General features: G+C 37.5%; 1 protein-coding gene across 2 annotated transcripts in view; it reads right to left on the bottom strand.

Annotated features, from left to right (window-relative positions):
- Positions 1–23,117, bottom strand: part of MSRB3 (methionine sulfoxide reductase B3) — a 191,499-nt gene that overhangs the window by 100,377 nt on the left and 68,005 nt on the right. For both annotated transcript variants that reach the window (XM_003259599.4, XM_012500258.2), the window contains one exon: positions 2,350–2,378. In XM_003259599.4, coding sequence (XP_003259647.1) covers positions 2,350–2,378 — 29 coding nt within the window. The remainder of the gene's footprint in view (positions 1–2,349; positions 2,379–23,117) is intronic.

Consider the following 23,117-nt stretch of genomic DNA (forward strand, 5'->3'; position numbering starts at 1 on the left):
GTTCCAATATGCTACCTTATTTCCATTTTTTTTTTTTTTTTTTTTTTTTTGAGATGGAGTCTGGCTCTTGTTGCCCAGGCTGGAGTGCAGTGGCACGATCTCGGCTCACTGCAACCTTTGCCTCCTGGATTCAAGTGATTCTCCTGCCTCAGCCTCCTGAGTAGTTGGGACTACAGGCACGTGCCACCACGCCCAGCTAATTATTTTTGTATTTTTAGTAGAGACGGGGTTTCACCGTGTTAGCCAGGATGGTCTCCATCTCCTGACCTTGCGATCCGCCTGCCTCTGCCTCCCAAAGTGCTGGGATTACAGGCATGGGCCACTGTGCCCGGCCCTATGCTGCCTTATTTCTAACCAAAATTTTCATGATATAGGATGCCAAAGAATACATTTCTAGCTTCCTTTGTCATGATTCTTTCAGTCATAAGCTAAAAGGAGCTTATAAGAAAAAAAATTCCGTTTCTTAATTTGAAAACATCTGAATTCTTTCCACAACATATTTAAGTTTAAAATTAAAAGAATAAATAAACTTTTAATCAGTATTCCCCTTTAAGACTTTTCAGAGTACAGAACTTTGTAGTTTTCAAAGACATGCAGATGTTGTCCATGATAGATATTTTTTTAAATAAGAACTTGAAAAAAAAATAAGTCATGCACAAAATCTTTGGTCACAAGAGTGAAAGATGTGTGCCTGTACAGCTGTTATAACTATTTTCATGACAAATACCTACCTTCAGTACAGGAATTTAGCAGCGCACTTTAATTTGGATTTGAAAAGTTAACATAAATTGTCTGACTTTGACAATAGCTGCCTAATATTTCAGTTTTGTACACTACTTCCAGGTTCTACCTTCAATTCTACCTTCAAGATGAACCTAGTGGACTTATTCATTTTTAAAAGCTATATTCCAGACCCTGTACCCTAAAACCAGTTTCTGACTTGATGTTTAGGCAATTACATCAGATCATAATGAAGTGGGTTCTTAATAAATATTTGGTGACCGACAGGGAAAAAAAAGACATGTAATTTATAGGTAAAAATACCCTCTCCATCAACTTTATTCATTTATTTTTAATTATACTTAAAGATTTTAACTTAAAAAATGAAAAAGATTTTTCGTCTTATTTTGAGCCATCTGTGAATCAAGGAGTCAAACAGTTGATACAATGCCATCCCACCTTTAGTCTCTATATAGTCAGCGTTTTCAACAAAAATGTTTATCTTATACTATCATTCATACATCTGATTCAGAGGCTGCAGAAGACACAGGATACAAAGATTTCTGGAGTTCTCAAACTAGGTAAATTTGTTAACTCAAATGTACAGACTTCATCGTTAATGAGTCTCACCAAATTCACAAAACCATACAATAAAAGAAAAGGCTTATAAGGAAGAAAAATTGTGTTGTCTCCTTAACACTACTATCAAAAACAATATATAGCACTTGTTCCTTTGTGGACATAATAAGTAAAAACATTTTTAAAGTTACAATACAGTGAAACTTGAACCAGAGTAAAAATGTTACTTTTAAATTCAACAAGTTATATATTTTTCTGTAAATTATTTTCTCCTGGAATTCAAAAATTAATGTTTATTTATCTGTTAACAGTCTACCAAAGGGCATACATAATTCCTTTGTATGAAATATGAGGCAATTTTTGTGCTTTAATTGTAAATGCCATCAGAAACTTTGAAGAACATAAATCTCAGCAAGTGACATAATGACATAGTCAAACCTGATAATTATATAGCTACATTTCATGCTTAATGAAAAGAAAATGTCTAATGAGGCTGATATGCTACTGCTTGTGAGAATGTAAATTTTGCCTTAATAGATTCAAAATAATGGCTTAAGGTGACCTTCATTTTCTATCACCCATCTAGCAATAAAACTTTTTTTTAAAGAAAACAAGCTAATAAACCATAGACAAATTTCTGTTTCTATTGGCTTGAACTCTCTATAGTTTGCTGAATTAAATGCATCCATCTCCTACATTTGGTGACAACCTAAAGAGAATTTTCAAATTACTCAGGATGCTTTGTCCACTGAGAAAATAATAATCTACTTTGAGCAATTAGTATGTATAACCCCCACCTCTGCTTTTAAAATGAAACTCTGCAGATATAGGGCATGTAATGCTTATTGCAGAGCTATGAAGACTCCAAAGTGAACATCTCAAATTATGATTTGATGCAGTCAATAGCCCTGCTTTGAGGTGGGACTCACGTTTTGAAAAGAGACTGCCTAGTCTGTTTAAAATCAAAATGGTTCTTGATCTGATGAATTACTCCTCAGAGAATAATGTAAATAAAATATATTCAGAATAGCATTATTAATGTAAACATACCTGAGCCGGAGTCAAATTTGGTTTCTGACCTGCAAAGAAAAAGAAAGTTTTTACAATATAAAAACTGTTTGTAAAAGAACAATTATTTCATGAGGGAGGGGGGTGTGGTTGGGAGGGGAGGTAATAGTTACATTTTTCAGTGTATATTTCTAAAATGTTAATATATATGTATTGTAATCATTTTATATGCATGCATTACCCTAGGCCCTCTAAATATGCAAATATCAATACAGATAGCACAATATGGAAAAGATATTAACTTTTTAAATTTGTTTTTGGGTGAAACAGGATACAATACATTTTTTTAAAAGGCACCTGATCTTTACAGATTAACTTGTTTCAGTAAGATAATTAAGCAATACAAAACCAAATCATAATTATTCTCTTTATTATTCAAGGTTTGAAATTATTCAACACCAAGTAACTTTTCACTAAGTTCTTAGCACACAGCAAATGAACCTAGTAACCCCATACATTTAATAAAAAGGAGAAAAAATTCTGAGCTCTTGTGGGAACATTATGTTTCAGATATTGGTTAATACTGGTTGTAAATTCAGAAGCCTTTGAAGCTCTCAGTTCGGCTGTGGGAAAACTTCTGTTAGGTAATTACTCTCAAGATGCTGCTGATGTGCTGTCAAGCAGAATTAACCCTATGACTAGGCCTATCTACACAAGCTACTATAAAACAGCATTGTCTATATCTAGCTCTCAAACCAATTAGTGGGCATGCTCCAGTCGGATTTATATCACACATCAACAATCAATAGTATATATGTTCACAGCTGCCACAGCAAGATACAAGAACCGACCAGCAGGAGTCCTGTTAAAGGATGTTACATTGACAGAGAAGACTTTTTTTTCCTGGAGAAATGTAGTTAACTAAGTGGGAAAGGAGATTTCTTTGAAATTATGCCAGGGTACCAAAGCACTTTTGGAAGTGGTGGCTTTCTGTACCTAAATTAGCCTCAAGAAAAGTCATCAAAGGGGGAAAGGGAAGGATAAGCAAGAAGCTTCCTTGGTCATAAACATTCATTTTCTGAAGTCCTCCGAAACAAAGTTTCAGCTGATGCTTATAATTGTATGATTGTGTGTATGTGTGTGTGTGTGTATATGTATATGTAAAATATATACACATATATGTGTAATATGTAATACACACATATACATGTACATGTAAAATTGCATCCATGGTTACCGATCACCACCGCCGTAATCCTGGTGCACATTTTCCCTAAGTCCTGGCCCTACCATAGTCCTCATCTCAACCTTTCTCTTCCATGTCCCTGCCTTCTATTTCAGGTACAAACCCATTTTCACATTTTGCCCTCTCTCCAATTCTGCAATGCCCTGTCTCATGCCCTCCCCTGTGTTTCCACCATCTCTTAGCACAACTCTAACAACACTTGCCACATGTTATCTTGCTGGTTTCCTTGTCTATCTCCCCCACTCAACTATAGCCATGCCTTATTAACCTCTGTAGCCACAACACCTAAATTGTGACTAGGGTTTGTGTTCAAATGTCTGTTAAGAGAATTTTTTGCATCTATGCATGCCCTTTCTCCTTCTTAACTGTATAGAAGCCAGAGGTGTTCTTCCTTCTGCTTAAGCTTCCCTCCTCCTGGGTCCTAAAATGCATCTCTCATCTCCTTTGACACCAGGCTATATCAATTACTCCTTTTCTCTGCCATATATTCAGTATCTGGTTCTCCACAGGTTCCTCTTCCCTTCATCATATAAGTGCTCCAGGATTGTTTTTAAAGGCCTCCTTCAAATCTGTGCCTTGCTTTGTTATCCCTCTTTTGTCTGGCTTCACAATCAAATTGTAATGTAAAAAAGATGTATAGACTATATCCTATATCATCTATCTCCCTTTCCTGATCTCCCAACATATTCGATCAGTGCAATCTGCCTTTGCTAAGGTTTATCAGAAGCTTCCCAATGTTAAATGCACAAGCTGTGTCACCGTCCTTACTTTACTAAACCTCTCTCTTTCATTGGACATACTGCCCACTTCTTTCCAGTGTCTGTCTGTCACTTCCCCTCCTCCTCCTGTCCCTTAAGTATTGGTGAGCACCAGAGTTCAGCCCTCAGGCCACCTGAAACACTGTTCCTACTCTCTAGGGTACAGATGTGTCTCAAAATCACCGCAGGAATTTGCTCACCTGCAGGCTCCTAGGACTTCTCCTGGTGATTCTGATTCAGTAGGTGGGGCCTAGAAATTCACATCTTAACAAACTATCCAAATAAAAACATTTCTTTGACCATATCTTGACCCATATTTCCAAATAATAAACAAAATACTACCTGAATGTCACACTGTGGCCTTAAATGGCATTCATCAAAAATGATGGCATTATTCTAGATTTCTTCTGCACCCCCAATATCTAATTAGTCATCAAGACCTGCAGATTCTACATCCCTCCCCTCCTGTCTGTCTTCACTTTCACCATCTTTAGGCCTTTCCTTGACTGAATAACCTCATAACCAATGTCCTCCTTCCCTTCAGATCCACCAGTGACAAGCAAGAAGCTTTTGCTCTGGCCTTCCTCTGCCTGTGCTATTTTCCACCAGCCAGGGAGTTCTCTTTTCCACCTGAAGCTCTGACTACCAGCATCACCATCATTCTCTACCCAAATGGCCTTAAGTTGCTACTCTGACCTACATGGGCCCCTTCTTCAGGTCAGGTAGTACTACTAGCATGTGTGTACCTCCAGTCCAAGGAGTGGCCAAAAGTTGTCAGCTGAATGAAAGAGCCTGGACCTGAGGGCTGGAGGGACCCCTTGGCCCTAAAAGAATGGGAAAAAGGTGTGGCATAGAAAGCAGGGGCCCCCTGTGTGAATACTTCTTCACATTCCTGCTCAGAGAACTCTTAATGTAAACCCTCCTGTGAGGGTGAGTGGCTGAGAGCACCTGGGGGCCAGAGGTTGCCCTTGGACTGGATTGTCATGGACTAGATTACTTTGGAACTCGATGCCTGGCTGTTGGGTATAGAAGGAGCAATGGGTGGGGGCCAAGAGCCTCTGGCAGAAATGAAAGCGCCCCTCCCCCAAAAAAGAGCAAGAGAAAGGAGGTATCTATCTACAGATTCCATGGCCATTGGAAGAGAAGGCTGAGTGAGCCTTTCCCTCCTCTCCTCCAGCTTGGCCCAGTTACCACTGTCCTGGCATTTCCTCAGGGTAAATCCGTAGTCTTTTGGTAGAAGACAAAATTAATTTTAAATTTGCACTACTCTCAGTTATTTGGTATCATTTTTCATTATAAGGTGTATGTGTCAAGGTAGGTTGGTATATCCTTTTCTAACAGTTTTTTGCCTTGAGTTTTAACTATTCAGCTATACTGTATGTATCTATGCTACCATTTGTCCTCTTGCCCAGGCCCTGCAAATGTTAGGTCCGGGCCTAGTAATAAGTCACCATGTAAAAACATACGCATTACTATGGGTTGTGGACAAAAAGGTTTGAAAGCCACCGACCTGGGGACATTAAGTCCCCACTCCTCTGCATGGTGTATAAAGGGTCCTCCATGATCCAGCTCTCCAATTCCACCTCTAACTCACACTTTGTATGTATCACTCCCATCAAATGGAACTATTGCCATATTATTTCTCAACAATCAAAGCTCACATGAATCATGGCAGCATCCCACCTGCCCCCATTGCCTCACAAGCTCCTTGCTTCCCCCTCAGTTACCCCACAGTTGGGGCCTGGCACAACACTCCCCACACGATATGGCACTGACACTAAGCTGAGTGAGGTGCACACTGAGTGAGGGTCTCATGCATCTTCATGCTTCCAACACTGAATGCAGCACCTGACACTTAAGAGTTATTAAAAATGTGTAGTATAAATTAACATAAGAACAAATGAATCTGTATATTAACAGAAGGCCAAAAACAAGATAAATGATCAAACTGTCTATAGAATACCTAATTCTGAGATACAAAAAAAAATCATGTCAGAACCCTTTTATTCCTCAGATTATCTTATCTTCTCCAGGGATAGCTGGTCAGTACATAAAATATACACGTAAGGTGCAGAGAAAACATCTTCACAAACCAATTAATGGCCTTGGGTATCAATTAAAAAAAAATCTGCAGAATTCTCAGACACAGTACTGAACATTCAAAAGAATACAGCTACTCTATTGATAATTAAAACATGATAATAGAAGTTAAAACTGTCAATTTGGGGATAGGGAAAGTTGGTCCTTTGTTGTTTTAAGTTAATTCAGATTCCTATTAGATTTTACATATAGACTTAAACACACAGAGATACAAAGTACTCCTCTATCATACTATGAACTATGATCATCTTGACTCTTAAATCCCTTTTGAGAAGGGAAGTGAAATATGGATAAGGATGAATATACAGCAAGTGTAAAAAAAGAATACATATCTAATACAGATTGTACAAGAAAAGAAAAGAAGGATGGTCATTCATTCCAAACATATTTTTACATGTTTATTTTTAGTAGTATACTATGCTAGATGGTAGGGACACAAAATTGCATAAAATAGGGTATAATATGCATAAATATAATTGTGTCTCCACAAACACCCATTTTACCCCGAATTATATACTCACATCTAAGTTCAAAACTATTCAACTGCTTCTTTTGGCAACTGCCAAAATGTGGTGATTACAGCACAGAACGTTACTGCCTTCCAATATTCATCCTCCCTCTTTTAATTTTAGAAAATCTCTGAGTTTTAAGTGGGCACACAGACAATATTTCCACATTATTTCCCAACTGTCTTGTTGCTAGTTGTACCCATATGACTAAGTTCTTGCCAAAAGGATGCAAGCAGAAGTGAGGTGATAACATCTGAGTTATTCCCTTATAGGGAAGGAATGTACCCTTCCCTTCTCTCTGTTCCTTGCCACTGGCTGGAATGTGAATGTAATTCCAGGAGCTGAAGTAGCCATTCCTAGATCATGAGGGGAAAACTGATATTAGAATAGTAAAGCAATAAGATAGAAGGCACCTATGCAACTGCCATATGAATCTCCAACTGTTATTTTGTTTTTTGTGTTTGTTTGTTTGTTTGTTTGTTTTTAAGACAGAATCTCACTCTATTGCCTAGGAACATGTTATCAGCTCAATGCAACCTCCACTGCCCGGGTTCAAGCAATTCTCCTGCCTCGTCTCCCAAGTAGCTGGGATTACAGACATTTGCCACCACACCTGGCTAATTTTTCTATTTTTAGTAGAGACGGGGTTTCATCATGTTGGCCAGGCTGGTCTTGAACTCCTGACCTCAAGTGATCTGCCTGCCTCATCCTCCCAAAGTGCTAGGATTACAGGCGTGAGCCACCATGCCCGGCCCCAAGCTGTTATTTTTTTTTAAGCCACTATTATTTTGGAGTCTTGTGAGAACAGTTGAGCCTGTATCCTATCTACCATAGCAATATTGCCACATTTTACAAGATTTAAATAAAAACGTCCAAATTTTTAAACATGAAAATGAAATTTTCATGAATTGTAAGCCAGAAAGGGTAGACACTAGGAGAATTCAAGTATCATGAATACTTTTTAAATAATTAAATTATGTAATATATGCATTCTTTTGATAATAGAGTTTCAAATTTTCAAAAGAGGTCACTTTTAGTCATTGGTTACAACTGTATACTCCTGGACAAATTTATAAAACTACCATTTTATCCTTGCAGAGAATAGCCCAGTGTCCACAAAAATTCTATGTGTATTGAAGCCAAAAGACATTTTATTTTATTGTCTCTCTGGGGAAACCCACAAAATCTCAGAGAACGTTGTTTTTCATTTAATGTTCAACTGCATCAAAAATTTTAAAATGGGAATCATGTAAGTATCAAGTACAGAAATTAGCATCACAGAAGGTGTCAGAGAAGTGAGGGTACTGTTCTTAATGTTTTTAACTGATATCAACTAAAGTGACTTTCTTCACAGAATTGGAAAAAACTACTTTAAAGTTCATATGGAACCAAAAAAGAGCCCGCATTGCCAAGTCAATCCTAAGCCAAAAGAACAAAGCTGGAGGCATCACACTACCTGACTTCAAACTATACTACAAGGCTACAGTAACCAAAACAGCATGGTACTGGTACCACAACAGAGACATAGATCAATGGAACAGAACAGAGCCCTCAGAAATAATGCCACATATCTACAACTATCTGATCTTTGACAAACCTGACAAAAACAAGAAATGGGGAAAGGATTCCCTATTTAATAAGTGGTGCTGGGAAAACTGGCTAGCCATATGTAGAAAGCTGAAACTGGATCCCTTCCTTACACCTTATACAAAAATTAATTCAAGATGGATTAAAGACTTAAATGTTAGACCTAAAACCATAAAAACCCTAGAAGAAAACCTAGGCAATACCATTCAGGACATAGGCGTGGGCAAGGACTTCATGTCTAAAACACCAAAAGCAATGGCAACAAAAGCCAAAATTGACAAATGGGATCTAATTAAACTAAGGAGCTTCTGCACAGCAAAAGAAACTACCATCAGAGTGAACAGGCAACCTACAAAATGGGAGAAAATTTTTGCAACCTACTCATCTGACAAAGGGCTAATATCCAGAATCTACAATGAACTCAAACAAATTTACAAGAAAAAAACGACCCCATCAAAAAGTGGCCGAAGGACATGAACAGACACTTCTCAAAAGAAGATATTTACGCAGCCAAAAGACATGAAAAAATGCTCATCATCACTGGCCATCAGAGAAATGCAAATCAAAACCACAATGAGATACCATCTCACACCAGTTAGAATGACCATCATTAAAAAGTCAGGAAACAACAGGTGCTGGAGAGGATGTGGAGAAACAGGAACACTTTTACACTGTTGGTGGGACTGTAAACTAGTTCAACCATCATGGAAGTCAGTGTGGCGATTCCTCAGGGATCTAGAACTAGAAATACCAATTGACCCAGCCATCCCATTACTGGGTATATACCCAAAGGACTATAAATCGTGCTGCGATAGAGACACATGCACACGTATGTTTATTGTGGCACTATTCACAATAGCAAAGACTTGGAACCAACCCAAATGTCTAACAATGATAGACTGGATTAAGAAAATGTGGCACATATACACCGTGGAATACTATGCAGCCATAAAAAAATGATGAGTTCATGTCCTTTGTAGGGACATGGATGAAACTGGAAACCATCAATCTCAGTAAACTATGGCAAGGACAAAAAACCAAAGACCACATGTTCTCACTCATAGGTAGGAATTGAACAATGAAAACACATGGACACAGGAAGGGGAACATCACACTCCGGGGACTGTTGTGGGGTGGGGGGAGGGGGGAGGGACAGCATTAGGAGATACACCTAATGCTAAATGACGAGTTAATGGGTGCAGGAAATCAACATGGCACATGGATACATATGTAACAAACTTGCATATTGTGCACATGTACCCTGAAACTTAAAGTATAAAAAAAAAAAAAAGATTCTAGCTGCAGGCAACTGTTAGAGAGAAGGAGCAGGGGTGACAGCCTGATTTTTGCCTATAAGCGCATTACATATGGCAACTCCACAGCAAGGATTTTGTAAAACAATCCAAGTTAAATAATCTGTCCTGTTGTCCCTTCAACACATGGAAATTTTTCAGAAATTCCAGTATTTCAGCGTCCTACTTGTAGACCTACAAGGTCTACCAATTTCTTCTACCTCTAGAAGTAACTCAAAGGCCTTCAGGGACCAGCGACTAGTGAGAACAGCAGTGAATATTTATGTGCCCTTTTAATTTACATAAACACAATATGCTTCCTCTGTGTGGAATGCTTCCTCCTCCCTCCCCCACTCTACTATACCTTAACCCCTTTGCCTACCTAACTTCTGAAACTTTCTCCACATCTTAACCTAATTATCAATTATTTGAAGAAGAGTGGGCAGGCTCGATTAAATCCCTTTCATTTCATAGCACCAGTCATTCCTTTGCACTCATCAGAGTTGTAATTGTACATTTGTGCATAATAGCTATTTGATCTTACTAAAGGAGTTCAGTAATAGTGGCAGACACTATTAATTGCCTACCTAACAGCCTGTCTTAAAAACAGAATTCTCATTTTGAAGAGTGCTAAAAAATGTGCACTCCCCAGGGATGAATCATGATTGGACTAAGCCAGTCATGGCAACCCTATTTGTGGTCAGTGACTGGTACAAGGAGAAGCACTTAATCCAGTCCTGAGCAGTGAGAGGAAAGGTAAACTCTGCTGGTGATGCTTCTCAGAAAGGATTTTTCTGCATGAAAATGAGAGAGATGATTTAGGGAGAAGGCCCTTTATCTATTCTTTCCCTCTTTCCTGACTTTGAAAATACTACATAAGGATATGCCACTTAGAACTGCTATAGCAATCTTGCAGCCCTGAGAGGGACACCAAGAGAATCATAGAAATCCCAGCCCCCAACTCTGATATCATTTCTATTCCAAACCTGCCTTTCTCTAGAGTCCTCACTGAGTTAGATAGTAGGGTCTGGCATTGCCAGTCCACTTTTACTTGGGCATTTCTATCCTTTTAACCCAACATATTAACTAAGCAGCAGTAAGTTATGAGTTAGCTACTTACTGTGTTCAAAACTTAGGCCTTTATGTTACATTTCGATAATAATGATTTAAATAAAAGGTGCCCATTAATCTTATGGTTAATTTTTTTAAAAACTGAAAAAAATAGAATTCTAAAACCCAGAAATTTAGAAATCAGGATAATCATGAGCAAAAGAACAGCAAGAATTCAGTCAAGCCACGTTGAAAACATGACACAATTACAACTATTATGACAAATCATGTGGTTTAACAAAATATAATATTATACATCTTTTGACTTTAATGTGAAAATGAGATTTATGGTTGTTTGATTAAGATATATCACTAAATTAAATCATGCCAAAGTCTTAAGATTTGCCAATATCAAGAAGGAATAAATCGTGTTCCAAGAAGAAGTCTAAATTCATTACAAAATATTAATATCTGGGAGAACAAATTGAGACATAAAAATGACTCAAAGAAACTAAAAGAGCAAAAGATATATAAAAATATATTTAGAAGCTGTGGGCCACATTCATTTTTCCACAAATTGACCTCTGAGGAAGCAGGCTCTGTGTAGGCATCGGAGGTACACACGGTAAGCAAATAGGTCTATTTCTTGTCCATATTCAGTTGTGGGAAAGGAGCCAACAGAGACAAACAGAACAAGCCAAGTCCCAGCTCTCCCACTTTCCACCCTATGCAACTTTAGAGAAGTCAATGACCATTTTGAGTCTTACCATCTATAAAACAGGTAACATATTCACCTTTAAAAACGTTTGTGTGGATTAAATGAGATACCATAAAGTACCTAGGTGGTCCTGACACATATTAGAAGTTGAGTAAAAGGTAGCTTTCATCGAAACGATACTAAGTGAAGTTTACCTATGGCCACAAGTACAATTAGTAATATCATACTTGTGGTACAAGTACTAGTAAAGCTAAGTTTAAAAAAAAATAGCACTACATTATAAAAGAAAGAATTATTACTTTGGTTAAGATCTTACGTGAGGTGAAACTTTAATATGGATGCCAAAATTATGTAGAAAAAAATAAAAGAATAGTAATAAAAATAGCTGAAGAATTTGGAAATGTTTAAGAGGGAAGGCTAATGGAAAATAATACAAATGACCTGATTATGCAATATGGAAAGGCAATCTTATTTGTTCTTAAAACACAAGTAAAACATTCTCCCACTAAAATAATGGCACAATGCACTTGAGGGCATCGTGCAGTAAGAATCAGAAGACCTGGATTCTAGGTCAGAAACCTGGACAAATCATTTAATTCGTGAACCCCATTCTTCTCATTAGTGAAATTAGGTTACTGAAGTGAGGCAATGTTGCCGCACACAAGCTATCCCATTAAAAAGGTAAATTACCTACTTTTTTTTCCTCTGCATTCCCAGGAATAAAGAAAGGGGAAAACAGAAGGGAACAGAGGAAAAAGTAAGTGTGAGAGGACGAAAAGGTGCATCTGTAGAACTCAAACCTACAGATAGAGAATGCTGAAAAAATAAATAATTTGTAAGGCCATTTTTGGCTCCCAGCTTCTACAATTCTTCCCTAGGCCTTGTTGATATTCACCTTCTCTGAATTCCTGTCTATGTGATTTATGTTTCCTCTAAAATAATGTAATTGTTTCTTGTATATATTTATATCTCCACAGAGAATGAGGCTTTTTAAAGTTAAGGCCTTTTATCTATTGAGAATAAATTCACAATGCTAAGAAAATAACATTAAAGAGAACAGAGTATACCTTCATGTTATTGGATGAATTCTGTTCCCCAAAAATTCATATGTTGATATTTTAACCCCTAGTATCTCAGAATGTGACTGTATTTGGAAAAAAAAATTTTTAAACAGTTAATCAAGTTAAAATGTCATCCAGGGGGACTCTAATCCAATGTGACTAGTGACCTTATAAAAAGAGGAAATTAAGACAGACACACACAGAGACAAGGCCAGGGAAAGACACAGGGAGAAGATAACCATCTACAAGCCAACGAGAGAGACCTCAGAAGACGTCAGACCTGGTGACATCTTGATCTTGGACTTCTACCCTTCAAAACTGTGAGACAATAAAATTCTGTCAAGTCTCCCAGTGTGTGATACTTTGTTATGGCAGTCCTGGCAAACTCATACATTTCACTTCTTCTACAGTCAGCCACTTAGCAACTCCAAACCTCCAATAAAAGCCAAAAACCTAGAAGTTAGCCAAATCAAACAAAACATATACAGTTCTTCCATACTTTAACTCATTTTACAAAATGTGTTTTACTTCTCTACTCTTCATCACTATTTTCAAACATATTCTGCCAAAGTGCTTAACCTGCATTTTGGCCATTGGGCAGCTGCTTCTGCAAATTACTGGAGACCACCAGTAGCATACCAGAAGATTCTAATCAACGGGATCTTTGTCTCTTCATATCACTTTGTGACAATTTCCAATGCATTTATTTGTTTATGCGTTTGCTTCTTGGTCTTGTCTTTCAAGATTGGTGTTGTGTACACACTTGCCATGTGTCCTCTGGGGGATGAAGCAGATTAGGAGTTAGTAAAATTTACTCTACCAGTTTCATACATAATATTTATTTTCTTATATTCCCTGGAAATTTTCATTTCTGCCTTAGGTTGTAATCAGGAATAGAACAATAGAAGTTATGGCTAGCGGGCTAGTTCTAGACACAATTACTGACAGATTCTAAAAGTTTAGAGCTGTAAAAATCTCAGACAAGAGCAATACAGAGTTGACTAGTGCTTTGGACACTTCGATAGCCTCTGAGGACATAAATGTGGATGAGAAGATAAAGGAGGAGCATCCTTTTCACTTTACAGAACTCTCTAGAATTATTTAGAAGGCAAAGAGAGTCCTACGTAGCTCATTGTGGCCTAAACGCACCATTGTTACATAACTTATTATATATAATGATAACTATAAGTCATAAAATTAATCATTACATTATTCCTTTCGGTAAGGAAGGTAATACTATTTAGACAATACTACATTAAAAATCATTAGTTAATAATTTAGGGGTTAAAATTAAGAAGGGGGAGGGGGGGAGGAAGAAACAAAAAAGGCAGGGTGACGGGAGGCCAATGCATCCAGGAAGGAATGAATGAGACAGAAAATGGTAAGAGATAAAGTCATAGAAGTAGGTAAGGGTAGACCACAACTTTAAACACCATTGTAAGGAGTTATGATTTTGAAAGATATAAGGATAACCCATCACAGGTTGCAATATAATTTAAATGTACTTAAATCTTCACCCTGTTATGTGGAGAATGAACTACAGGGGAAAAAGCCAAAGCAGAGAGGCCACCTACCATCCAGATTTTGGTTTCCAACACTACTCTCTAATAAAGAAAACCAGGACTCCTTGAAGAAATGGCTGATTCTAGGACTAGGGCAGGAAATATACAAGATAAGCCTGGATCATCAAGAAGTGCCAAAAAGTAAGAGGCACTCAAAAACACAACAAAAAAAAATACACCCCACATTGATGGGAATATACCAAAGGGACACAGGAGCCAACTGAAAGAGCTCTCAATGGCCAAACCTGAAACAATATGAGCAACAAAAATAAATAAAGTAGTACTGATTATAACTCAAAGTATAAAATTAATATCATGATATAAATAAGTCATTGATTAAAGAAAAGACTCAAGCCCAGGAGTTCAAGACCAGCCTGGGCAACATAGCGAGACCCCCTTCTCTATAAAAAAATAAAAAATTAGCTGGGCATGGTGCTGCACACTTGTAGTTCCAGGTACTCGGGGGATTGAGCTGGGAGGATCACTACAGCCCATGAGTTTGAGGTTGCAGTGAGCTATGATCATGCCATTGTACTCTAGTCTGAGTGACAGAGTAATACCCTGCCTCTAAAAAATGAAAAATAATAATAATAAATAAAAATAAAAGAGAAAAAGAGACTTCTCTCACTTGCAGAGGAATTCCAAATAATCTATGTAGAGACACTCTGCCCTCAACGATGGGGAACATAAATCCCTACTCTTTTTTAAGTGTAGGCTGTGTGTAGTGACTTTCTTCCAAAGAATACACTAGGAAAAGGAGGGGGAAAAGGTAGGTTTACAGTGAAGAAACCTAACAAACACTACCTCAGCCATGTGGTCAAAGTGAGTATCAAAAGTGATGACACGTTGTTCGCATGTACCTTTAACACGATGTGATGAAAATGGTACTTAACCTCTGCGATCTTCCTTCAAAAAAACCGTAACCCCAATCTAGTTATGAGAAAAATGCCAGACAAATTCCAGCAGAGGAGCATCCTGCAAAATGCCTGATCATGACTCCTCAAACCTGCAAAGGTCATCAAAAATAAGAAAAGTCTGAGAAACTGTCACAGCCAAGAGAAGACTAAGGAGAAAGGACTAAATGTGTGGTATCCTGGAAAGAATCCTGGAAAAGAAAAAGGACATTAGGTAAAAACTAAGAAAGTCTGAAAAAAATGGGCTTTAGTTAATAATTATGTACCAATATTCATTTATAATTATAACAAATATTCCACACTAATGTAAGATGTTAATAGGAGAAACTGGGTGACAGAGTATATGTGAACTCTCTGAACTATCTCAATTTTTCTGTAAATAGAAAACTGTTCTAAAAAATGAAGTCGATTTTTTAAAAAGCCAAAGAAGACAGGCTCATAATCGTTCAGGTCAAAGCAGATAAAGATGATGGTGGCTTAGACTAGAGCAGTAGCAATGGATATGAAGAGGAGTCAGACTCAGAATATATTTTGAAGGTGCATGGAGCAAAATGCATTGGTAGACTAGATATGGGAGGTGAGGGAAAGAATAATTAAAGATGACTGCCAGGCTTTTTGCTCCGGTAACTGGGTGGATAATGAGTAGTACCTTCATTTCGTATATGGGGAAGAAATGAAGGAAGGGTAAGTTTTGTTCCTTTGGAGTCATTTGCCACCTCAATTTGTTCCTTATTCCTGGTTTATTCTCATGAGCTAATAGGATCAGTAAGAAAACTTCAAGCTGCATGGTCCCACACAGGATATCAGATTCATATAATTTTCTTGTTTTTTAAAAAATCATAAGGATACTAAAAGCCTAATTTATAATAGAATAGTATATAACTGCCTTGAAAAGAGATAGTATAAAATGTTTCTTGACCTAACTTGGGGACAGAAAATCAGTACTAAACCACTTGTTCCCTGGGCCCAAATCAATAATTCAAGGACACGTATGATTATCTAAATTACATTAACCTTTTGAAAAGCACAATTGAAGAATTTGGAAATCTATACTTTTAAGTTCTCTAGCTAATCCTGAGAACCACTAACCTGGATGTTCTTTTAAAGCTAAGAAAATCTCACCTATTTAAAATAGAGTAGTCTATCTTTCTAATTACTCCAATTTGTTTATATTAGTAATTTCCAAAGTAACTTTTTGCCTAATGAGGAAGTAAAATATGTCCCCTCACCAAAACCCCACAAATCACCACTAAAGAACTTACTCATGTAACCAAATACCACCAGTTCCCCAATAACCTATGGAAATAAATTTTTTTTTAAAAGTCCCCTCACATTGTATAAACTTTCACATTGAAAAGTTTTTAAGCAGCACTGTTATAAAGTTGTCTTTGTGAGAAGCAATGAACTAAGCACCAAACAAGTGAAAAATCCATCAGAAAAAGACCCAGCCCCAGGGCAAAAAATAATACATTTGCTACTTTCTTGGCGAACTTATTAAAACTATTATTTTATTTTACAGCTATTGTCTCTCAACACATCAATCAAATTATAAAACCTTAGATTCCATTGATTACTCAGGCAGGGCCAACAGACCACCTAAAATGATTCATCACTAAAAAGATAAATTTTCTGTGGTCAGTAAAATTACACTACAGTAAGCCCCCAAGCAAAACTAATAAGAAAGACAAATATTCAGTATCAAGAACGCTTCCTTCAAATCTGGAAAGCATGAAAAGAAGTTCACTGGAAGGTCTAAACATTCATTAAGTCATAGTCAGTCAAGAGCATTTATGGAGTGCTCACTATGTGCAAAGCACTCTATTTGAAGGAAGAGGTCTTGTTTAAAGTATCCATAATTCAGCCCATAAAGCCCTTTATAGTTTAAGATCCACAGTTTGAACCTCAATCAAGAGCAAATGGATAGCTCTTTCATACTGAAAGATGCAGGTGTATTTGGTCAGTCAGTGCTGCTGGGTTTTCTTAAGTTCAATGGGTCTTTGCAGTCTCTGTAAATGAGACTTCTGGGTGGTCTTCCAGAGCAATCTCAAAGAGGGCATACCACAGAGGTACTGGAGTTAATTTATGCTTATGCAGACTACGAGTCATGCGACTGCCATTAACACTATGTACTTAAGTGAGTACATAGAAGTAAAATCTGCAAATCTCCAGCTGCATAAAGCAAGTTTCCTTAGAATAAAAAAAAATTGCAACTAGAATGACCACTGAAAAACAAAACAAGACATGAATGAACAAAAGTGTAGGTTGTTTCAAGTACAATGCAAGATAATGAAGGTGAAATATAAACAGCAGAAGGAATCATGGCCAGCCAACTTATGATTATGAAATGCAGTACTGATAAACCAAACAGAGTTAGTTATCTGGTTTGACCTTAATGGACTCTCCTTTTTCTACTCCCTGGTGGTGGTAAGAAGCAGCAACATGTTCAAACAGAGAAAATAACAGCACCACTAATGAGAACAGCCATGTACTGAACTCCTACTCTAGGCAAGCATACTTGACACTAATACACAAGAAAAGAAACTAGCTAATACAAAAAATGGTATACTGAAAACTAATCTCATAGATGGACAATTATTAATCCAAAAAAATCTAATACAATTATTCATCTAAAAAATTTCCTATCCCCCAGAAGGAGAAAAATTAATCTCCTTTTCTAAAGTTTATTCTACCTGTTCTTTAATCTCTTTCCCTCATTTCTAGCACCTTAAATGCATCTCTCTTTACACCTTTTTTCAGTTTATCCAAAAAATTAAAATTTTTCCATGAATCTACTTCCCCTGCTATTATAAGGAGTTAGCTTTACCGCTCCTACTTTAACTATAGTAGCATAACTATAATGACTATGTTTTCTGGGATAATTCCAATTTTAAATATTTTAACACATTGTCTCCATTTCAGCTTGTGGTTTGAAAACATGAGATTGTATCCTAACATCTTCAAAATCTTACTTTCATTACTACTTCTACTAAAATTGCATTTTCTAAATTTTCTAATATTGCCAACTCAAATGACTGGTTCTTATTCTTGTGAGTCTCTGCAGCATTTCACTGCCTTATTCATCCCTTCCATGAAACCTATACATCTAACTTTGGCCTTTGTAGTAAACTTAAAGATCTTCCTTAAAAAAAATTAAATGAATGGCTAACTAGAATAACCAATGCAGAGAAGTCCTTAAAGGACCTGATGGAGCTGAAAACCATGGCATGAGAACTACGTGACGAATGCACAAGCCTCAGTAGCTCATTCAATCAACTGGAAGAAAGGGTATCAGTGATGGAAGATCAAATGAATGAAATGAAGCAAGAAGAGAAGTTTAGAGAACAAAGAATAAAAAGAAATGAACAAAGCCTCCAAGAAATATGGGACTATGTGAAAAGACCAAATCTACATCTGATAGGTGTACCTGAAAGTAACAGGGAGAAAGGAACCAAGTTGGAAAACACTCTGCAGGATATTATCCAGAACTTTCCCAATCTAGCAAGGCAGGTCAACATTCAAATTCAGGAAATACAGAGAACACCACAAAGACACTCTTCGAGAAGAGCAACTCCAAGACACATAATTGTCAGATTCACCAAAGTTGAAATGAAGGAAAAAATGTTAAGGGCAGCCAGAGAGAAAGGTCGGGTTACCCACAAAGGGAAGCCCATCAGACTAACAGCTGATCTCTCGGCAGAAACTCTACAAGCCAGAAGAGAGTGGGGGCCAATATTCAACATTCTTAAAGAAAAGAATTTTCAACCCAGAATTTCATATCCAGCCAAACTAAGCTTCATAAGTGAAGGAGAAATAAAATCCTTTACAGACCAGCAAATGCTAAGAGATTTTGTCACTACCAGGCCTGCCCTAAAAGAGCTCCTGAAGGAAGCACTAAACATGGAAAGGAACAACCAGTATCAGCCACTGCAAAAACATGCCAAATTGTAAAGACCATCGAGGCTAAGAAGAAACTGCATCAACTAATGAGCAAAATAACCAGCTAACATTATAATGACAGGATCAAATTCACACATAACAATATTAACCTTAAATGTAAATGGGCTAAATGCTCCAATTAAAAGACACAGACTGGCAAATTGGATGAAGAGTCATGACCCATCAGTGTGCTGTATTCAGGAAACCCATCTCACATGCAGAGACACACATAGGCTCAAAACGAAGGGATGGAGGAAGATCTACCAAGCAAATGGAAAACAAAAAAAGGCAGGGGTTGCAATCCTAGTCTCTAATAAAACAGACTTTAAACCAACAAAGATCAAAAGAGACAAAGAAGGCCATTACATAATGGTAAAGGGATCAATTCAACAAGAAGTGCTAACTATCCTAAATATATATGCACCCAATACAGGAGCACCTAGATTCATAAAGCAAGTCATTAGAGACCTACAAAGAGACTTAGACTCCCACACAATAATAATGGGAGACTTTAACACCCCACTGTCAACATTAGACAGATCAACAAGACAGAAAGTTAACAAGGACATCCAGGAAGTGAACTCAGCTCTGCACCAAGTGGACCTAATAGACATCTACAGAACTCTCCACCCCAAATCAACAGAATATACATTCTTTTCAGCACCACACCACACCTATTCCAAAATTGACCACATACACGGAAGTAAACCACTCCTCAGCAAATGTAAAAGAATTATAACAAACTGTCTCTCAGACCACAGTGCAATCAAACTAGAACTCAGGATTCAGAAACTCCCTCAAAACCACACAACTACATGGAAACTGAACAACCTTCTCCTGAATGACTACTGGGTACATAACGAAATGAAGGCAGAAATAAAGATGTTCTTTGAAACCAATGAGAACAAAGATGCAACATACCAGAATCTCTGGGACACATCCAAAGCAGTGTGTAGAGGGAAATTTATAGCACTAAATGCCCACAAGAGAAAGCAGGAAAGATCTAAAATTGACACCCTAACATCACAATTAAAAGAACTAGAGAAGCAAGAGCAAACACATTCAAAAGCTAGCAGAAGGCAAGAAATAACTAAGATCAGAGCAGAACTGAAGGAAATAGAGACACAAAAAACCCTTCAAAAAATCAATGAATCCAGGAGCTGGTTTTTTGAAAAGATCAACAAAATTGATAGACCTCTAGCAAGAATAATAAAGAAGAAAAGAGAGAAGAATCAAATAGATGCAATAAAAAAATGATAAAGGGGATATCACCACCAATACCACAGAAATACAAACTACCATCAGAGAATACTATAAATACCTTTATGCAAATAAACTACAAAATCTAGAAGAAATGGATAAATTCCTTGACACACACACCCTCCCAAGACTAAACCAGGAAGAAGTTGAATCTCTGAATAGACCAATAACAGGCTCTGAAATTGAGGCAATAATTAATAGCTTACCAACCAAAAAAAAGTCCAGGACCAGATGGATTCACAGACGAATTCTGCCAGAGGTACAAAGAGAAGCTGGTACCATTCTTTCTGAAACTATTTCAATCAACAGAAAAAGAGGGAATCCTCCCTAACTCATTTTATGAGGCCAGCATCATCCTGATACCAAAGCCTGGCAGAGACACAACAAAAAAAGAGAATTTTAGACTAATATCCCTGATGAACATCGATGCAAAAATCCTCAATAAAATACTGGCAAACCGAATCCAGCAGCACATCAAAAAGCTTATCCACCACGATCAAGTGGGCTTCATCCCTGGGATGCAAGGCTGGTTCACCATATGCAAATCAATAAACGTAATCCAGCATATAAACAGAACCAATGACAAAAACCACATTATCTTAATAGATGCAGAAAAGGCCTTTGACAAAATTAAACAATCTTCATGCTAAAAACTCTCAACAAATTAGGTATTGATGGGACATATCTCAAAATAGTAAGAGCTATCTATGACAAACCCACAGCCAATGTCATACTGAATGGGCAAAAACTGGAAGCATTCCCTTTGAAAACTGGCACAAGACAGGGATGCCCTCTCTCACCACTCCTATTCAACATAGTGTTGGAAGTTCTGGCCAGGGCAATCAGGCAGGAGAAGGAAATAAAGGGTATTCAACTATGAGAAGAGGAAGTCAAATTGTTCCTGTTTACAGATGACATGATTGTATATCTAGAAAACCCCATCGTCTCAGCCCAAAATCTCCTTAAGTTGATAGGCAACTTCATCAAAGTCTCAGGATACAAAATCAGTGTGCAAAAATCACAAGCATTCTTATACACCAATAACAGACAAACAGAGAGCCAAATCATGAGTGAACTCCCATTCACAATTGCTTCAAAGAGAATAAAACGCCTAGGAATCCAACTTACAAGGGATGTGAAGGACTTCTTCAAAGCGAACTACAAACCACTGCTCAATGAAATAAAAGAGGAAACAAACAAATGGAAGAACATTCCATGCTCATGGGTAGGAAGAATCAATATTGTAAAAATGGCCATACTGCCCAAGGTAATGTATAGATTCAATGCCATCCCCATCAAGCTACCAATGACTTTCTTCACAAAATTGGAAAAAACTACTTTAAAGTTCATATGGAACCAAAAAAGAGCCCCCATTGCCAAGTCAATCCTAAGCCAAAAGAACAAAGCTGAAGGCATCACGCTACCTGACTTCAAACTATACTACAAGGCTACAGTAACCAAAACAGCATGGTACTGGTACCAAAACAGAGATATAGACCAATGGAACAGAACAGAGCCCTCAGAAATAATGCCACATATCTACAGCTCTGATCTTTGACAAACCTGACAAAAACAAGAAATGGGGAAAGGATTCCCTATTTAATAAATGGTGCTAGGAAAACTGGCTAGCCATGTGTAGAAAGCTGAAATTGGATCCCTTCCTTACACCTTATACAAAAATTAATTCAAGATGGATTAAAGACTTAAATGTTAGATCTAAAACCATAAAAACCCTAGAAGAAAACCTAGGCAATACCATTCAGGACATAGGCATGGGCAAGGACTTCGTGTCTAAAACACCAAAAGCAATGGCAACAAAAGCCAAAATAGACCAATGGGATCTCATTAAACTAAAGAGCTTCTGCACAGCAAAAGAAACTACCATCAGAGTGAACAGGCAACCTACAAAATGGGAGAAAATTTTTGCAATCTACTCATCTGACAAAGGGCTAATATCCAGAATCTACAATGAACTCAAACAAATTTACAAGAAAAAAACAACCCCATCAAAAAATGGGCGAAGGATATGAACAGACACTTCTCAAAAGAAGATATTTATGCAGCCAAAAGACACATGAAAAAATGGTCATCATCACTGGCCATCAGAGAAATGCAAATCAAAACCACAATGAGATACCATCTCACACCAGTTAGAATGGCCATCATTAAAAAGTCAGGAAACAACAGGTGCTGGAGAGGATGTGGAGAAATAGGAACACTTTTACACTGTTGGTGGGACTGTAAACTAGTTCAACCATTGTGGAAGTCAGTGCGGCGATTCCTCAGGGATCTAGAACTAGAAATAGCATTTGACCCAGCCATCCCATTACTGGGTATATACTCAAAGGATTATAAAACATGCTGCTATAAAGACACATGCACATGTATGTTTATTGCGGCACTATTCACAATAACAAAGACTTAGAACCAACCCAAATGTCCAACATTGATAGACTGGATTAAGAAAATGTGGCACATATACACCATGGAATACTATGCAGCCATAAAAAATGATGAGTTCATGCCCTTTGTAGGGACATGGATGAAGCTGGAAACCATCATTCTCAGCAAACTATCACAAGGACAAAAAAACCAAACACCGCATGTTCTCACTCATAGGTGGAATTGAACAATGAGAACACATGGACACAGGAAGGGGAACATCACACTCCGGGGACTGTTGCAGGGTGGGGGGAGGGGGGAGGGACAGAATTAGGAGATATACCTAATGTTAAATGACGAGTTACTGAGTGCAGCACACCAACATGGCACATGTATACATATGTAACAAACCTGCACGTTGTGCACATGTACCCT

Source organism: Nomascus leucogenys, chromosome 10 (genome assembly GCF_006542625.1).
Source record: "Nomascus leucogenys isolate Asia chromosome 10, Asia_NLE_v1, whole genome shotgun sequence".
Taxonomy (NCBI): Eukaryota; Metazoa; Chordata; class Mammalia; order Primates; family Hylobatidae; genus Nomascus; species Nomascus leucogenys.